This window comes from Lucilia sericata, unplaced genomic scaffold, assembly GCF_015586225.1.
Source record: "Lucilia sericata isolate MDLA Ls3-8-SP2 unplaced genomic scaffold, ASM1558622v1 Contig002018F_arrow, whole genome shotgun sequence".
In the NCBI taxonomy this organism is placed as follows: Eukaryota; Metazoa; Arthropoda; class Insecta; order Diptera; family Calliphoridae; genus Lucilia; species Lucilia sericata.
In genome coordinates, this window is record NW_023995883.1 from 1 (window position 1) to 18,232 (window position 18,232).

Sequence of the window (18,232 nt, forward strand, 5' to 3'; positions counted from 1 at the left end):
GCCAATAAATATAAAAATAATAAAAAATAACAAAAATCAACATCATCATTATTATTTTGACAAATTGACAATAATTTTGAACAATTTGGTCAAAACGAAAAAAAAAATCATAAAAAATTAGCTAAAAAAATAAAAGCAGCTGATAGCTATACCACCAAATTTGACAAATACTGGATTAAAATATTAATACTCATTTCCAAACCATTCCATACCAACCAACGACTAACTATCTATCGAACCATTCATTCAACTTTTCGTTGCTGTGGTTCCATACTGGATATTTTATGTGCTGACAAGTTTGGTAAGTTGTGTTTTGGATGATTTAATGAAAAGAAGAACGAAAAAACGCAAAAACATGAATAATATTAAAAAAATAAATAATAATTTTATTATATTTAAATATAATTAGCAACAGAAATTTATTTTATATTTTACAGAAAAAGCAAAAGATGCACTTAAACAAATCTTTTTAAAGAATAGAAAATATAGTCTAGTCTATAGTCTATAGTCTAGTCTATAGTCTAGTCTATAGTCTAGTCTACAGTCTAGTCTATAGTCTAATTTATAGTCTAGTCTATAGTCTAGTCTATAGTCTAGTCTAGTCTATAGTCTAGTCTATAGTCTAGTCTATAGTCTAGTCTATAGTCTAGTCTATAGTCTAGTCTAGTCTATAGTCTAGTCTAGTCTATAGTCTAGTCTAGTCTAGTCTATAGTCTAGTCTAGTCTATAGTCTAGTCTATAGTCTAGTCTATAGTCTAGTCTATAGTCTAGTCTATAGTCTAGTCTATAGTCTAGTCTATAGTAGTCTATAGTCTAGTCTATAGTCTAGTCTATAGTCTAGTCTATAGTCTAGTCTATAGTCTAGTCTATAGTCTAGTCTATAGTCTAGTCTATAGTCTAGTCTATAGTCTAGTCTATAGTCTAGTCTATAGTCTAGTCTATAGTCTAGTCTATAGTCTAGTCTATAGTCTAGTCTATAGTCTAGTCTATAGTCTAGTCTATAGTCTAGTCTATAGTCTAGTCTATAGTCTAGTCTATAGTCTAGTCTATAGTCTAGTCTATAGTCTAGTCTATAGTCTAGTCTATAGTCTAGTCTATAGTCTAGTCTATAGTCTAGTCTATAGTCTAGTCTATAGTCTAGTCTATAGTCTAGTCTATAGTCTAGTCTATAGTCTAGTCTATAGTCTAGTCTATAGTCTAGTCTATAGTCTAGTCTATAGTCTAGTCTATAGTCTAGTCTATAGTCTAGTCTATAGTCTAGTCTATAGTCTAGTCTATAGTCTAGTCTATAGTCTAGTCTATAGTCTAGTCTATAGTCTAGTCTATAGTCTAGTCTATAGTCTAGTCTATAGTCTAGTCTATAGTCTAGTCCATAGTCTAGTCTATAGTCTAGTCTATAGTTAGTCTATAGTCTAGTTAGTCTAGTCTATAGTCTAGTCTATAGTCTAGTCTATAGTCTAGTCTATAGTCTAGTCTATAGTCTAGTCTATAGTCTAGTCTATAGTCTAGTCTATAGTCTAGTCTATAGTCTAGTCTATAGTCTAGTCTATAGTCTAGTCTATAGTCTAGTCTATAGTCTAGTCTATAGTCTAGTCTATAGTCTAGTCTATAGTCTAGTCTATAGTCTAGTCTATAGTCTAGTCTATAGTCTAGTCTATAGTCTAGTCTATAGTCTAGTCTATAGTCTAGTCTATAGTCAGTCTATAGTCTAGTCTATAGTCTAGTCTATAGTCTAGTCTATAGTCTAGTCTATAGTCTAGTCTATAGTCTAGTCTATAGTCTAGTCTATAGTCTAGTCTATAGTCTAGTCTATAGTCTAGTCTATAGTCTAGTCTATAGTCTAGTCTATAGTCTAGTCTATAGTCCAATCTATAGTCCAGTCTATAGTCTAGTCTATAGTCCAGTCTATAGTCTAGTCTATAGTCTAGTCTATAGTCTAGTCTACAGTCTAGTCTATAGTCTAGTCTATAGTCTAGTCTATAGTCTAGTCTATAGTCTAGTCTATAGTTTAGTCTCTAGTCTAGTCTATAGTCTAGTTTAAAGTCTAGTCTATAGTCTAGTCTATAGTCTAGTTTATAGTCTAGTCTATAGTCTAGTCTATAGTTTAGTCTATAGTCTAGTCTATTGTCTAGTCTATTGTCTAGTCTATTGTCTAGTCTATTGTGTAGTCTATAGTCTAGTCTATAGGCTAGTCTATGAGCTAGTCTATAGTCTAGTCAATAGTATAGTCTATGGTCTAGTCTATAGGCTAGTCAGTCCAGTTTACATTATGGACTTTCTTTTGATACAATATTTTCGTTAAATTTTGTTTTTATACAACATTTTGGATTTTTTTTTTATACAAAATTTTTGATAAATTTTCTTTTTATAAGAAGTTTACGACGATTTCCTCTTCATCAAAATTTTTTAAAAATTAATGGATAGAGAAATTTTCGGATAATTTTTTTTTTATAGAAAAATTTTTCGAGTGTAATTTCATGGTTGTATTTTATTAAATGTTATTCATGTATGCACATAATATATGATTTCAAAAAAAAATCTTATAAAATCATAAAAAACAAAAAAATTGTTTTAAATATAAAAACATGCTCGTACATAAAATAAAATGTCGTTTATGTCTAGTAGAGTATGAAATAAAGTTGAAAAAATACAGTAACAAAATTGCAAAATAAAAAAATAATATTTAATAAAAAACTAAATAAAATTAAATGTAATTATTATTATGTCAATATTTATTAAAATTTATTATGTTTATTTGTTGTTTTTATTATTGTTATTTCTATAAAATGTGTTAAATTTTTAATAACATGTGTGAGATATTTATTTTAATAATTTGTGAAAATAAAATTTTCATGTTAAACAATGTGTCTATGTGAGTGTTGTAAGTATGAATGTGTAAATTAGTATTAGGGCGTAACATTTTGTTGACATTTAAATTTCATTTGTAAAAGAAGTTTGTTATGACTGCAATCTACTAAATTCATTAGTTAGATGAATTTGTTATGACTGCTTGGATTGTAATCCTTGTAATTCTCATATTTAGTTAATAATTTCTCAGTCGTGAAAACAGAGAGAGAGAGAGAGAGCGCGTTATGATTTCAGTTGAAACTTGTTTTGTACCATACTAATCCATACGTGTGGCAATTTAATTTATAACAGTCAATATCGATCAAATTTTGTTTTACTGTTGAAAATTTTCTATTGTAAAATCTAGTTCACAATTTTAACACTTTTACTATAATTTCGTAAGATTAAATAAACTTTATCAATAAATGGATAGCATGTATATGAAATATTTTCTATACTTGAATTTCTCCTAGACTATAGACTAGACTGTAGACTAGACTATAGACTAGACTATGGACTAGACTATAGACTAGACTATAGACTAGACTATAGACTAGACTATAGACTAGACTATAGACTAGACTATGGACTAGACTATAGACTAGACTATAGACTAGACTATAGACTAGACTATAGACTAGACTATAGACTAGACTATAGACTAGACTATAGACTAGACTATAGACTAGACTATAGACTAGACTATAGACTAGACTATAGACTAGACTATAGACTAGACTATAGACTAGACTATAGACTAGACTATAGACTAGACTATAGACTAGACTATAGACTAGACTATAGACTAGACTATAGACTAGACTATAGACTAGACTATAGACTAGACTATAGACTAGACTATAGACTAGACTATAGACTAGACTATAGACTAGACTATAGACTAGACTATAGACTAGACTATAGACTAGACTATAGACTAGACTATAGACTAGACTATAGACTAGACTATAGACTAGACTATAGACTAGACTATAGACTAGACTATACTAGACTATAGACTAGACTATAGACTAGACTATAGACTAGACTATAGACTAGACTATACTAGACTATAGACTAGACTATAGACTAGACTATAGACTAGACTATAGCCTAGACTATAGACTAGACTATAGACTAGACTATAGACTAGACTATAGACTAGACTATAGACTAGACTATATACTATACTATAGACTAGACTATGGACTAGACTATAGACTAGACTATAGACTAGACTATAGACTATACTATAGACTAGACTATAGACTAGACTATAGACTAGACTATAGACTAGACTATAGACTAGACTATAGACTAGACTATAGACTAGACTATAGACTAGACTATAGACTAGACTATAGACTAGACTATAGACTAGACTATAGACTAGACTATAGACTAGACTATAGACTAGACTATAGACTAGACTATAGACTAGACTATAGACTAGACTATAGACTAGACTATAGACTAGACTATAGACTAGACTATAGACTAGACTATAGACTAGACTATAGACTAGACTACAGACTAGACTATAGACTAGACTATAGACTAGACTATAGACTAGACTATAGACTAGACTATATAGACTAGACTATAGACTAGACTATAGACTGACTATAGACTAGACTATAGACTAGACTATAGACTAGACTATAGACTAGACTATAGACTAGACTATAGCCTAGACTATAGACTAGACTATAGACTAGACTATAGACTAGACTATAGACTAGACTATAGACTAGACTATAGACTAGACTATAGACTAGACTATAGACTAGACTATAGACTAGACTATAGACTAGACTATAGACTAGACTATAGACTAGACTATAGACTAGACTATAGACTAGACTATAGACTAGACTATAGACTAGACTATAGACTAGACTATAGACTAGACTATAGACTAGACTATAGACTAGACTATAGACTAGACTATAGACTAGACTATAGACTAGACTATAGACTAGACTATAGACTAGACTATAGACTAGACTATAGACTAGACTATAGACTAGACTATACTATACTATAGACTAGACTATAGACTAGACTATAGACTAGACTATAGACTAGACTATAGACTAGACTATAGACTAGACTATATACTAGACTATATACTAGACTATAGACTAGACTATAGACTAGACTATAGACTAGACTATAGACTAGACTATAGACTAGACTATAGACTAGACTATAGACTAGACTATAGACTAGACTATAGACTAGACTATAGACTAGACTATAGACTAGACTATAGACTAGACTATAGACTAGACTATAGACTAGACTATAGACTAGACTATAGACTAGACTATAGACTAGACTATAGAGTAGACTATAGAGACTAGACTATAGATAGACATAGACTATATAGACTATAGACTAGACTATAGACTAGACTATAGACTAGACTATAGACTAGACTATAGACTAGACTATAGACTAGACTATAGACTAGACTATAGACTAGACTATAGACTAGACTATAGACTAGACTATAGACTAGACTATAGACTAGACTATAGACTAGACTATAGACTAGACTATAGACTAGACTATAGACTAGACTATAGACTAGACTATAGACTAGACTATAGACTAGACTATAGACTAGACTATAGACTAGACTATAGACTAGACTATAGACAGACTATAGACTAGACTATAGACTATGAACTAGACTATAGACTAGACTATAGACTAGACTATAGACTAGACTAGACTATCGACTAGACTATAGACTAGACTATAGACTAGACTATAGGACTAGACTATAGACTAGACTACTAGACTAGCTAGACTATAGACTAGACTATAGACTAGACTATAGACTAGACTATAGACTAGACTATAGACTAGACTAGACTAGACAAGACTATAGACTATACTATAGACTAGACTAAGACTAGACTATAGATTAGACTATAGACTAGACTATAGACTAGACTATAGACTAGACTATAGACTAGACTATAGACTAGACTATAGACTAGACTATAGACTAGACTATAGACTAGACTATAGGACTAGACTATAGACTAGACTATAGACTAGACTATAGACTAGACTATAGACTAGACTATAGACTAGACTATAGACTAGACTATAGACTAGACTATAGACTAGACTAGACTATCGACTAGACTGTAGACTAGACCTATATGACAAGACTATAGACTAGAATATAGACTAGAATATAGACTAGACTGTAGGCTATAGAATAGACTATAGACTAGACTGTAGACTAGACTATAGAGTAGACTAGTCTATAGACTAGACAAGAGACTAGACTATAGACTTACTATAGACTATTATATTACAGGCTGGACTATAGACTCGTCTGCGGACCAGACTGTACTAGGGTAATTTTTTAAATATTTTTAAAGTTATGAATGCTTCAAGCCTTTGATTATAGCTTTGTTCCAGAACTTTTCTGGCTAAAGAGAATTAATGAATTTTCTCTTCGTACTTATAAAAAGTACGGGAACAGAAAAAACAAAATTTCTCTTTCAATAAATTTGTATTGAAGTTTATTCATAAAAAATTTCTATTGAAAATAAATAAAATTGAAAAACTACAATCACACATACTTTTTTTTATGAAAACAAATTAAAAATATCAAACATTTTTTGTTTTCAATGTATTTTTTTAAACAAATAATTTATTTGACAATTTTTTTTCTATTTGCCAGGAAAAAATTTTCTGGCTAAAACCTGCAAGTTCTGGCAAAGAGAAAATAATTTAATTGCTCAAATTTGTTCTCTTTTACAATTTCTGGTAAAAACCATAGCAGAAATATAGAAGGTAGTGTCCAATCTCTCATTATTTTTTTAATTCTTTATCTGACATGCTTAAGGATTTTGAAGTTTTCGTTAAATTAGTGATACCATATACAGTTTAATTCTTCCCATTTTATAATGAAATTTGTATATATGCTTTAAAGTTTATGTAAAAAATTTATAAAAATAAGTTCAATTCTGTTAGAAAATATTATAAAACTAGTTCTTTTGAATAAAATCACATTTATATTAAATCTTTTAAAACTAATTTGTAAAATTAATTAGAGAATAAATATGAGCTGCTTTTCCCGAACTGAGAAAATACGAAATACTTCTGCAAAAATTCCAATGTAAGATTTTTTAAAGATTATATTACCGGGTAAACGCCAACAGTGGCTTGAAAGATGCAAAACCAACGAAGAAAATTTGCCAAAAGAGCCTATGGTTTGTTCAGATCATTTCTTTAAAAGTGACATTACAATCAATTCAAAACGTTCAAGATTGGATAGAGATGCTATCCCAATAACTACTAGATATGTACATGCGGTTACATTATTTTCAAAGATGGGTCTTACAGAATTTGGCTTTAGAACTTCAGAAAAAAAAGTTCAAAATTATACCTATACAAATTTATTGTCCGTGGGAGGGTTATATAAGCCAAATACCAACTTTTTGAACCATTTGGAATACTTAAATTCTATTTTTTTAAGATATAATGAAAATTCACTGTCAAGTAATCCTAATTATATGTCAAATTTGTTAAATTATCTAAAATTAATTTAGATAAGAAAATTGTTAAACGATTTTATATAGGCCGAACATTTTTCCGAATTAGGTTTTTTAAACCGTCATTTAAAAGAAAACAAATATTCACACAGCAATAAAAAAATTCTCACTTAATAAACCCGAAATGTGTTTTATTTATAAGTTTGTAGAGGAAATCAGTAATTTAATTAACTTCCTTTAATATAACATTTTATTTAGATAAATTAACTACACATTTATTGTAAAATATTCTTGAAATCCATTATTATTATTTTTAACATGTGGCAACTCTGTATATAAAGTTAAAAATAAGGAAAACGTCAAAAACCTTATTTAAATTTAATTGTTTTGATTGAGACTACCTTCTATATTTCTGCTATGGTAAAAACCTGCAAACTGACAAGTAAAGGAACAAAGCTAGTATTTATTATAGTTTGGCATTTTTAAAATAATTTTCAATTGAGAATTTTTCTAAAAATATAATGTTTTTGTAAAAATTTCCTTTACTTTGTGCTAAGTCATTGCCACCTTTATATGTGAATAAAATAATTATTCAAAGTTCTCAAATGTCCATTCATTAAATTGTTTGCATGTTAACATTAAATTTTTATTAATTAATGTTTTCATATATTTAAAACAAAAAAAAAATTATTAATAATTAAAAAAATCACATCATCAACAATCGTACATTAAGAACAGCGGCAATATTAAAAAATATATATATTTTTTTTAATGATAATATTTCTCTTTCTGTTTTGTTTTTTATAGTTTTGCTTGGAATTATAAAAAAAATTTATTGCTCGTATATTCTTAAACATGGGTTGCTTTAATTGTTTTAGAAATAAAGAAGAAAAAAATAATAATTAAGAAAAAAAATATTACTTTAACCGGATTTTGTTTGGTATTCTTTTTGGATTTTCTAAACATAAACTTCAAATACCACATCATCATCATCATCGCCACCATCAAACAACGAATCTGTTGAAGTTGATTAACTTTAAAAATACCAAACTAAAATAAACGTCATCATTGAGATATAATATGTATTTAGATATTTTTTAAGCTTTTTAACTATTTATATCTAAATTAACCCGTTTTACATCGAAACATTCTGTTACGTCCCTTTAAACTGGCGATACATAGTTAGAACTTATTCTGGGTTTCAAGATCCGGTTTGGAAAAAGTTCTAAAGTTTTGTACCTCCAATTAATAACTTCTCACACCAAAACGGGTTAATCTCATTTTGATTTGATGTATTGTATATGATTTTTTTCCGCAATATTATTATTTTTTTATGTTTATTGTTTTTCAAAAATGATTCTTATTGTTCTTTTGTATTACTGCTTAATATTGTTTGATTTTTATATATATTTTTCTATTCTATTTTTTTCTGATTTGTACAACGCCATTCGATGTATAAACTGTGGGTTTTGTGGCAAGAAAGAAAAAAATGTATAAAACTGAGTTGTGTTTTTACGCGGATTTTGTTTGATTTGTATATTTTTTTTTATAAATTGTTGGGAAATTTTATTATTTATTTCTGTTCGTTAGTGTGGGTTTTTAAACAAAATCCAAAAAAAAAAACTTTTGTTATTTTATACACATTTTTTTGGTGTTCAAAATAGGTTAATACGAAAATACATTGTTTTATTTTATTTTTGGGGTAAGATGTATTCAATATGATTTGATTTATTTGTAAATTTATCGACAAAAATGATATTTAAGTTTTTTCGTCTTTAATTTCTATACGAAATTGAAATTTTTAGCTATAAATCATTTACAAATTAGTATTCTTTGTGCTAAAATTGTTAATACCTTACATTGATGATTCAGATAGTGATAGCGGTTGGTAGGCTTTGGGCAATCAATTTACATTACTAGGTATATGTATATGGTTAAATATGTACATATGTTTAGCATAATCTTTTAGGTTTTGTTGTATCATTCATTGATGAAATTTAAACATTTTGATCGAAAATAGACATTCATGATGCAAATTGAGATTCAAATCTAGATCAGTTCTATTTCAGTTCTAGTTCAGGTCTAGTTCAGTTCTAGTTCAGGTCTAGTTCAGTTCTAGTTCAGTTCTAGTTCAGTTCTAGTTCCAGTTCAGTTCTAGTTCAGTTTCAGTTCAGTTCAGTTCTAGTTCAGTTCTAGTTCAGTTCTAGTTCAGTTCTAGTTCAGTTCTAGTTCAGTTCTAGTTCAGTTCTAGTTCAGTTCTAGTTCAGTTCTAGTTCAGTTCTAGTTCAGTTCTAGTTCAGTTCTAGTTCAGTTCTATTCAGTTCTAGTTCAGTTCAGTTCAGTTCTAGTTTCAGTTCTAGTTCTAGTTCAGTTCTAGTTCAGTTCTAGTTCAGTCTAGTGTCAGTTCCAGTTCAGTTCTAGTGTCAGTTCTAGTTCAGTTCTAGTTCAGTTCTAGTTCAGTTCTAGTTCAGTTCTAGTTCAGTTCTAGTTCAGTTCTAGTTCAGTTCTAGTTCAGTTCTAGTTCAGTTCTAGTTCAGTTCTAGTTCAGTTCTAGTTCAGCCTTCTCTCAGTTCTAGTTCATTCTAGTTCAGTTCTAGTTCAGTTCTAGTTCAGTTCTAGTTCAGTTCTAGTTCAGTTCTAGTTCAGTTCTAGTTCAGTTCTAGTTCAGTTCTAGTTCAGTTCTAGTTCAGTTCTAGTTCAGTTCTAGTTCAGTTCTAGTTCAGTTCTAGTTCAGTTCTAGTTCAGTTCTAGTTCAGTTCTAGTTCAGTTCTAGTTCAGTTCTAGTTCAGTTCTAGTTCGTTCTAGTTCAGTTCTAGTTCAGTTCTAGTTCAGTTCTAGTTCAGTTCTAGTTCAGTTCTAGTTCAGTTCTAGTTCAGTTCTAGTTCAGTTAGTTCGTCTAGTTCAGTTCTAGTTCAGTTCTAGTCAGTTCTAGTTAGTCTATAGTTCAGTTCTAGTTCAGTCTAGCTTCAGTTCTAGTTCAGTTTAGTTCAGTTCTAGTTCAGTTCTAGTTCAGTTCTAGTTCAGTTCTAGTTCAGTTCTAGTTCAGTTCTAGTTCAGTTCTAGTTCAGTTCTAGTTCAGTTCTAGTTCAGTTCTAGTTCAGTTCTAGTCAGTTCTAGTTCAGTTCTAGTTCAGTTCTAGTTCAGTTCTAGTTCAGTTCTAGTTCAGTTCTAGTTCAGTTCTAGTTCAGTTCTAGTTCAGTTCTAGTTCAGTTCTAGTTCAGTTCTAGTTCAGTTCTAGTTCAGTTCTAGTTCAGTTCTAGTTCAGTTCTAGTTCAGTTCTAGTTCAGTTCTAGTTCAGTTCTAGTTCAGTTCTAGTTCAGTTCTAGTTCAGTTCTAGTTCAGTTCTAGTTCAGTTCTAGTTCAGTTCTAGTTCAGTTCTAGTTCAGTTCTAGTTCAGTTCTAGTTCAGTTCTAGTTCAGTTCTAGTTCAGTTCTAGTTCAGTTCTAGTTCAGTTCTAGTTCAGTTCTAGTTCAGTTCTAGTTCAGTTCTAGTTCAGTTCTAGTTCAGTTCTAGTTCAGTTCTACTTCAGTTCTAGTTCAGTTCTAGTTCAGTTCTAGTTCAGTTCTAGTTCAGTTCTAGTTCAGTTCTAGTTCAGTTCTAGTTCAGTTCTAGTTTAGTTCTAGTTCAGTTCTGGTTGTTAAATTTTATGAATGGCTTTAACTGTAAAACCCGGAATTTATGTAATTCACGTTATGGCTAAATACCACTTCCGGCTTCATAACTTTCGGTTTTCTATTGTAATGAGTAATTCATATGCATTGGTTAAAAATTATTCCTTTAAAAAATAAATTACATTTACTATAAAAACTGATTTAATATAATTTTCCGCATCTGCGTTTTTCCTTAACAGCAAACAGCTGCTTAGAAAATATTTTATTTTAGATAGTGAAATAATAAATAAATAATTCATTCCTGCTTAGCATGTCGCTATTAATTAATCGCTTTTTTATGACCAACAAATATTTAATATATAAAAAGCCGAGAATGTGTTTTATTTATTCCAGTTTTAATTTGAAAATTGGTTTGTTGTTTAGATAGAGATAGGCCCCAAAAACATACACACAATCCGCAATATACAAACAAACAGTCGCATAAACACACTATTAAAAGATAATGAAAAGCCATTAATAACTCGCATTCAAATATATAGTAACGAAATAAAGAAAAAAATTGAACAAATCCAATAAATGTTACCACAGATGATGGTGATATTTATCAATTAATTGAATTAAATACATAGACCAACTTGTTCGGTCATAAGTAGTATAAATTCTATATCTAGATAAACTTTTTTTGTTATTTTTGTTTTTAATTATTATTTGAACATTTTTATGGCATCAAAATGGAATTTATATTTAATCTCTATAATTAAAAATATACAATATACTAGTTTTTAATAATAATTATTAAAAACTAACTATTTAATCATAAAACAACAAAAACAATGTAAATAATAATGGTAATAAAAAGTAAACAATTAATTTACATAAAATGCAAATTTTTTTAAGTTTAATAACATCTGTTTTAATTTTGTATATTTTTCTTCTTTCCACTTTTTTCTAGCATTATAACATTTGCAAAGCATGAAGGGTTGGTTTGATGCATTTCGAGACGATGGTGGACCTACACTATATTCATTTTCAAATCGCACACCTGTAACGGGTGATGTATCCATTGTTGCCGTATCTGTATTATTTGCAACATTCTATGTTGCTTTCTTAGTTATATTTCCAGGTGTAAGAAAACAGGTGAGTCTGCTGGAAACGTTAAATTATTTGTTAATTTGTTTTATTAATATTTATGAGGGTAATAAGTATAAATTTGTTTAAATTATTGTCACATTTTATAAGAGAGTATTTTGATTTGTAATATATATAATATAGTTACGTTGATACAATGAAATCTGTTGTCAACTGATTTATTCAACTAGGAATTGCTACTAAAGAAAAGTAGTTTTACAAGAAACGGAACTTTAGGTTACATGTAAGTAAATTTCAAAGAACTATAATAATATCTTAACGTAATTAAAGTATTAGGAATAAGAGGTTTTGTTCCTAGTTCAGTTCTTGTTTATTTCAGTTCTAGTTTAGTTCTAGTTGAGCTCTAGTTCAGTTCTAGTTCAGTTCTAGTTCAGTTCTAGTTCAGTTCTAGTTCAGTACTAGTTCAGTTCTAGTTCAGTTTACTAGTTCAGTTCTAGTTCAGTTCTAGTTCAGTTCTAGTTCAGTTCTAGTTCAGTTCTAGTTCAGTTCTAGTTCAGTTCTAGTTCAGTTCTAGTTCAGTTCTAGTTCAGTTCTAGTTCAGTTCTAGTTCAGTTCTAGTTCAGTTCTAGTCCAGTTCTAGTTCAGTTCTAGTTCAGTTCTAGTTCAGTTCTAGTTCAGTTCTAGTTCAGTTCTAGTTCAGTTCTAGTTCTAGTTCAGTTCTAGTTCAGTTCTAGTTCTAGTTCGTTCTAGTTCAGTTCTAGTTCAGTTCTAGTTCAGTTCTAGTTCAGTTCTAGTTCAGTTCTAGTTCAGTTCTAGTTCAGTTCTAGTTCAGTTCTAGTTCAGTTCTAGTTCAGTTCTAGTTCAGTTCTAGTTCAGTTCTAGTTCAGTTCTAGTTCAGTTCTAGTTCAGTTCTAGTTCAGTTCTAGTTCAGTTCTAGTTCAGTTCTAGTTCAGTTCTAGTTCAGTTCTAGTTCAGTTCTAGTTCAGTTCTAGTTCAGTTCTAGTTCAGTTCTAGTTCAGTTCTAGTTCAGTTCTAGTTCAGTTCTAGTTCAGTTCTAGTTCAGTTCTAGTTCAGTTCTAGTTCAGTTCTAGTTCAGTTCTAGTTCAGTTCTAGTTCAGTTCTAGTTCAGTTCTAGTTCAGTTCTAGTTCAGTTCTAGTTCAGTTCTAGTTCAGTTCTAGTTCAGTTCTAGTTCAGTTCTAGTTCAGTTCTAGTTCAGTTCTAGTTCAGTTCTAGTTCAGTTCTAGTTCAGTTCTAGTTCAGTTCTAGTTCAGTTCTAGTTCAGTTCTAGTTCAGTTCTAGTTCAGTTCTAGTTCAGTTCTAGTTCAGTTCTAGTTCAGTTCTAGTTCAGTTCTAGTTCAGTTCTAGTTCAGTTCTAGTTCAGTTCTAGTTCAGTTCTAGTTCAGTTCTAGTTCAGTTCTAGTTCAGTTCTAGTTCAGTTCTAGTTCAGTTCTAGTTCAGTTCTAGTTCAGTTCTAGTTCAGTTCTAGTTCAGTTCTAGTTCAGTTCTAGTTCAGTTCTAGTTCAGTTCTAGTTCTAGTTCAGTTCTAGTTCAGTTCTAGTTCAGTTCTAGTTCAGTATAGTTCAGTTCTAGTGCAGTTCTAGTTCAGTTCTAGTTCTAGTTAATTTCTAGTTCAGTCTAGTTCAGTTCTTAGTTCAGTTCTAGTTCTAGTTCAGTTCTAGTTCAGTTTCTAGTTCAGTTCTAGTTCAGTTTCTAGTTCAGTTATAGTTCATTTAGTTCAGTTCTGTTCAGTTTCTAGTTCAGTTCTAGTCAGTTCTGTCCGTTTTAGTTCAGTTCTAGTTCAAGTCCAATTTAGATTACTTGACATCTCTCTGGTTTAAGCAAAATTTTTGGACTGAGATCATAATGTTCTCAGTATAAAAATTGTGTATGAGAAGTTACGCCTTTTTTTTTATATAATTTCAATCTTGATTAGTGAAAATGCTTCACCGAATCCAATACCTTTTCTCAACCCCCAACCACACCAGCAGTTGTTTACTCGCTTAAGTTGTCCAATATTATAAAGTATTTATTCATTAACTTTATGTGACATTAAAATTGATTTTGCATTTAGTTGTGACATGTATGAGAACCTATTTTTGTAGTTAAAAAACTTTTGTACTTGTTGTTACTATTGTACAAATATAATTTTTGTGTTGTTTTAGTATTTTCAATTTGATCGCTCCATTTATCTGTAGTTATAGTCATTTCAAACTAACAACGACTACCAACCAACAACAACTAAACAAATTCTGCCACATATGGCCATTTTTACAATACATATAAACTATTATTTTGTCAGTTGTAGTTGTTGTTCGGGTAATTTATATACATTTATACCTACAAATGTACATTTAAACCGTTAGACAGTTTATACTCTCTACTATAAATTTGTTTGTAGTTTTTTTATATTATACTTATGTTTAAAATGAATTTTAATCGAAAATCCAAAAAAAACAACTAAAAATGCCTTTATTCAATTAATGCAAATTTTCTAATCATTTTTGCATATTTAGAGAGTCATTTTATTTGTTTATATTCGTATGCAGGCAGAGATACATGGATATACAAATGTATGTGTGCATACACAGATACTTTTATTCATGTAAAATCATTAATTTTAATCCATTTCGTTCATACCGTAATTTGGTATTTAGACGTTTTAGTTTGTTTTAATTTTTTTCTGTTCAAAGGGAATGGTACGAGTAATATATACATAGATTTCCATATATATGTACTATGTACATGCTTTTATATACATACAATACATTTATTGTATTTGATATTGTGATGTTGATTACCCAGCAAACAAATATGTAAATTTAGGAAAATGTACTAATTCTTTGAAGAGAACCAATTTAAAGTTTATAAATATGTCAATATCACTGTATAGATTCTCCTTCTTTAGGAATTTGGCTATGACGAACTAGTCTTGTGTAAACGTGAACATATCCGCAATAATCGATGCACTGGGTGACCTAGGTGTTGATCAGCGGATAAAAAAATTGGACAGAAAACATCCTCAAGAGCAGGGCCATTAACTCTACTTAATATGAATATTGGCAAAACAAGGAAAGTTATGACAAGGATCACACCACAAGATGGTGTCATCTCTCCACTTCTGTAGAATCTTGTTGTAAATAAAATCCTTTTCAGACTCAGTAGGATGGGATTCAAAGTAGCCGCATATGCTGACGTTGTGCTTCTTATTCAATGGAAGCTTTTTCCCCAATAAGTGAATTCTATCATGTTCAATTCACCAGGTGGTACAAAATTCCACAATTCAGACCACCGCGTTTGGACGGTAACATTCTGACTACCTCAAGCGAAGCCAAATATCTTGGCGTAATTTTAGACTCTAAGCTCACGTGGAAACGTAATGCTGAGAGTCGAACAAAGAAGGCACTATGTGCGTTCTATATATGTAAGAAAACCTTTGGGAAAAGATACATACAATGTGGACTGGATGTAAACCGCGGTCATAAGACCTATTTTGATCTACGGAGCTCTTGTTTGGTGGAGAGCGGTGGATACCAAGACTTACCGCTCTATTCTAAATAAGGTACAAAGATTAGCATGTCTTGCAATCACTGGCTGTTTGAGCTCCACCCACAGGCTATTCTAGAAACGATACTAAATATAACACCCCTTGATATATACATAGATATAAAATACATTTCTGCTAAATTTGCTCTACGACTTAAACAGTCGAACGGACTGAAGAAGCATGATCGCATTGGTTATGGCATCATCCTACAAAAGATAGGCAGGCCAATCATGTGGCAGGAAATAGACTACATACTATCTATACTGAATTTTAATAGGTCATTCAAGACCAAAATACCGAGAAGGGATGATTGAGAGAGAAGAATGCGGTAATTTCACCATACATACATATATACTTGAACAGCCTTGCATCAATCAATGGTCTTAGCTCCGATGTTATTAGGTCGAAATGTCTTCTGAATTGTATTCAATCATTGGCACAACTGACACACCATCACGTTGAGTTGATATGGCTTCCAGGATTTGAGGGTATCCTGGAAAATTAAATATCTGATGAATGCGCATTAGACTTAAGCCTTGCGCAAAGGGATATTCACACTCCCCTAGTGACCCTATCAAAATTGATAAATGACTGGGCTTTGAGTGAGACGGAACTCAGGTAGTCAAATATCACCACTTGTAGAATATCGAGACTGCTCTGACCCACTCTGATAGGATTAGGGCTCTCTTGTCTCTTAGTAAGAAATCGATTAGGCTTCTAACTGGTATAATTACTGGGCTCAGTAATCAATAGATTAGATAGTCTTGTCTATAGTCTAGACTATAGCCTTTCTTTGGTCTAGTCCATAGACTAGACTATAGACTAGACTATAGACTAGACTATAGACTAGACTATAGACTAGACTATAGACTAGACTATAGACTAGACTATAGACTAGACTATAGACTAGACTATAGACTAGACTATAGACTAGACTATACCACTAGACTATAGACTAGACTATAGACTAGGACTATAGACTAGACTATAGACGAGACTATAGACTAGACTATAGACTAGACTATAGACTAGACTATAGACTAGACTATAGACTAGACTATAGACTAGACTATAGACTAGACTATAGACTAGACTATAGACTAGACTATAGACTAGACTATAGACTAGACTAAGACTAGACTATAGACTAGACTATAGACTAGACTATAGACTAGACTATAGACTAGACTATAGACTAGACTATAGACTAGACTATAGACTAGACTATAGACTAGACCTATAGACTAGACTATAGACTAGACTATAGAGACTAGACTAGGACTATAGAGACGACTAGACTATAGACTAGACTATAGACTAGACTATAGATAGACATAGACTAGACTATAGACTAGACTATAGACTAGACTATAGAGACTAGACTATAGACTAGACTATAGACTAGACTATAGACTAGACTATAGACTAGACTATAGACTAGACTAGACTATAGACTAGACTATAGACTAGACTATAGACTAGACTATAGACTAGACTATAGACTAGACTATAGACTAGACTATAAACTAGACTATACACTAGACTATACACTAGACTATAGACTAGACTATAGACTAGACTATAGACTAGACTATAGACTAGACTATACACTAGACTATAGACTAGACTATAGACTAGACTATAGACTAGACTATAGACTAGACTATAGACTAGACTATAGACTAGACTATTGACTAGACTATAGACTAGACTATAGACTAGACTATAGACTAGACTATAGACTAGACTATAGACTAGACTATAGACTAGACTATAGACTAGACTATAGACTAGACTATAGACTAGACTATAGACTAGACTATAGACTAGACTATAGACTAGACTATAGACTAGACTATAGACTAGACTATAGACTAGACTATAGACTAGACTAACTAACACTAGACTATACACTAGACTATACACTAGACTATAGACTAGACTATAGACTAGACTATAGACTAGACTATAGACTAGACTATACACTAGACTATAGACTAGACTATAGACTAGACTATAGACTAGACTATAGACTAGACTATAGACTAGACTATAGACTAGACTATTGACTAGACTATAGACTAGACTATAGACTAGACTATAGACTAGACTATAGACTAGACTATAGACTAGACTATAGACTAGACTATAGACTAGACTATAGACTAGACTATAGACTAGACTATAGACTAGACTATAGACTAGACTATAGACTAGACTATAGACTAGACTATAGACTAGACTATAGACTAGACTATAGACTAGACTATAGAGACTAGACTATAGAGACTAGACTATAGAGACTAGACTATAGACTAGACTATAGACTAGACTATAGACTAGACTATAGACTAGACTATAGACTAGACTATAGACTAGACTATAGACTAGACTATAGACTAGACTATAGACTAGACTATAGACTAGACTATAGACTAGACTATAGACTAGACTTTAGACTAGACTATAGACTAGACTATAGACTAGACTATAGATTAGACTATAGACTAGACTATAGACTAGACTATAGACTAGACTATAGACTAGACTATAGACTAGACTATAGACTAGACTATAGACTAGACTATAGACTAGACTATAGACTAGACTATAGACT

General features: G+C 30.9%; 1 protein-coding gene across 1 annotated transcript in view; it reads left to right on the forward strand.

The window, feature by feature from the left end:
• Positions 1 to 9: 9 nt before the first annotated feature.
• Positions 10 to 18,232, forward strand: part of LOC119613227 (dual oxidase maturation factor 1) — a 67,931-nt gene continuing 49,708 nt past the window's right edge. The window contains exons 1-2 of the mRNA XM_037969182.1: positions 10 to 301; positions 11,934 to 12,118. Of these exons, the coding sequence (XP_037825110.1) occupies positions 11,954 to 12,118 (165 nt within the window). The 5' untranslated portion in view covers positions 10 to 301; positions 11,934 to 11,953. The remainder of the gene's footprint in view (positions 302 to 11,933; positions 12,119 to 18,232) is intronic.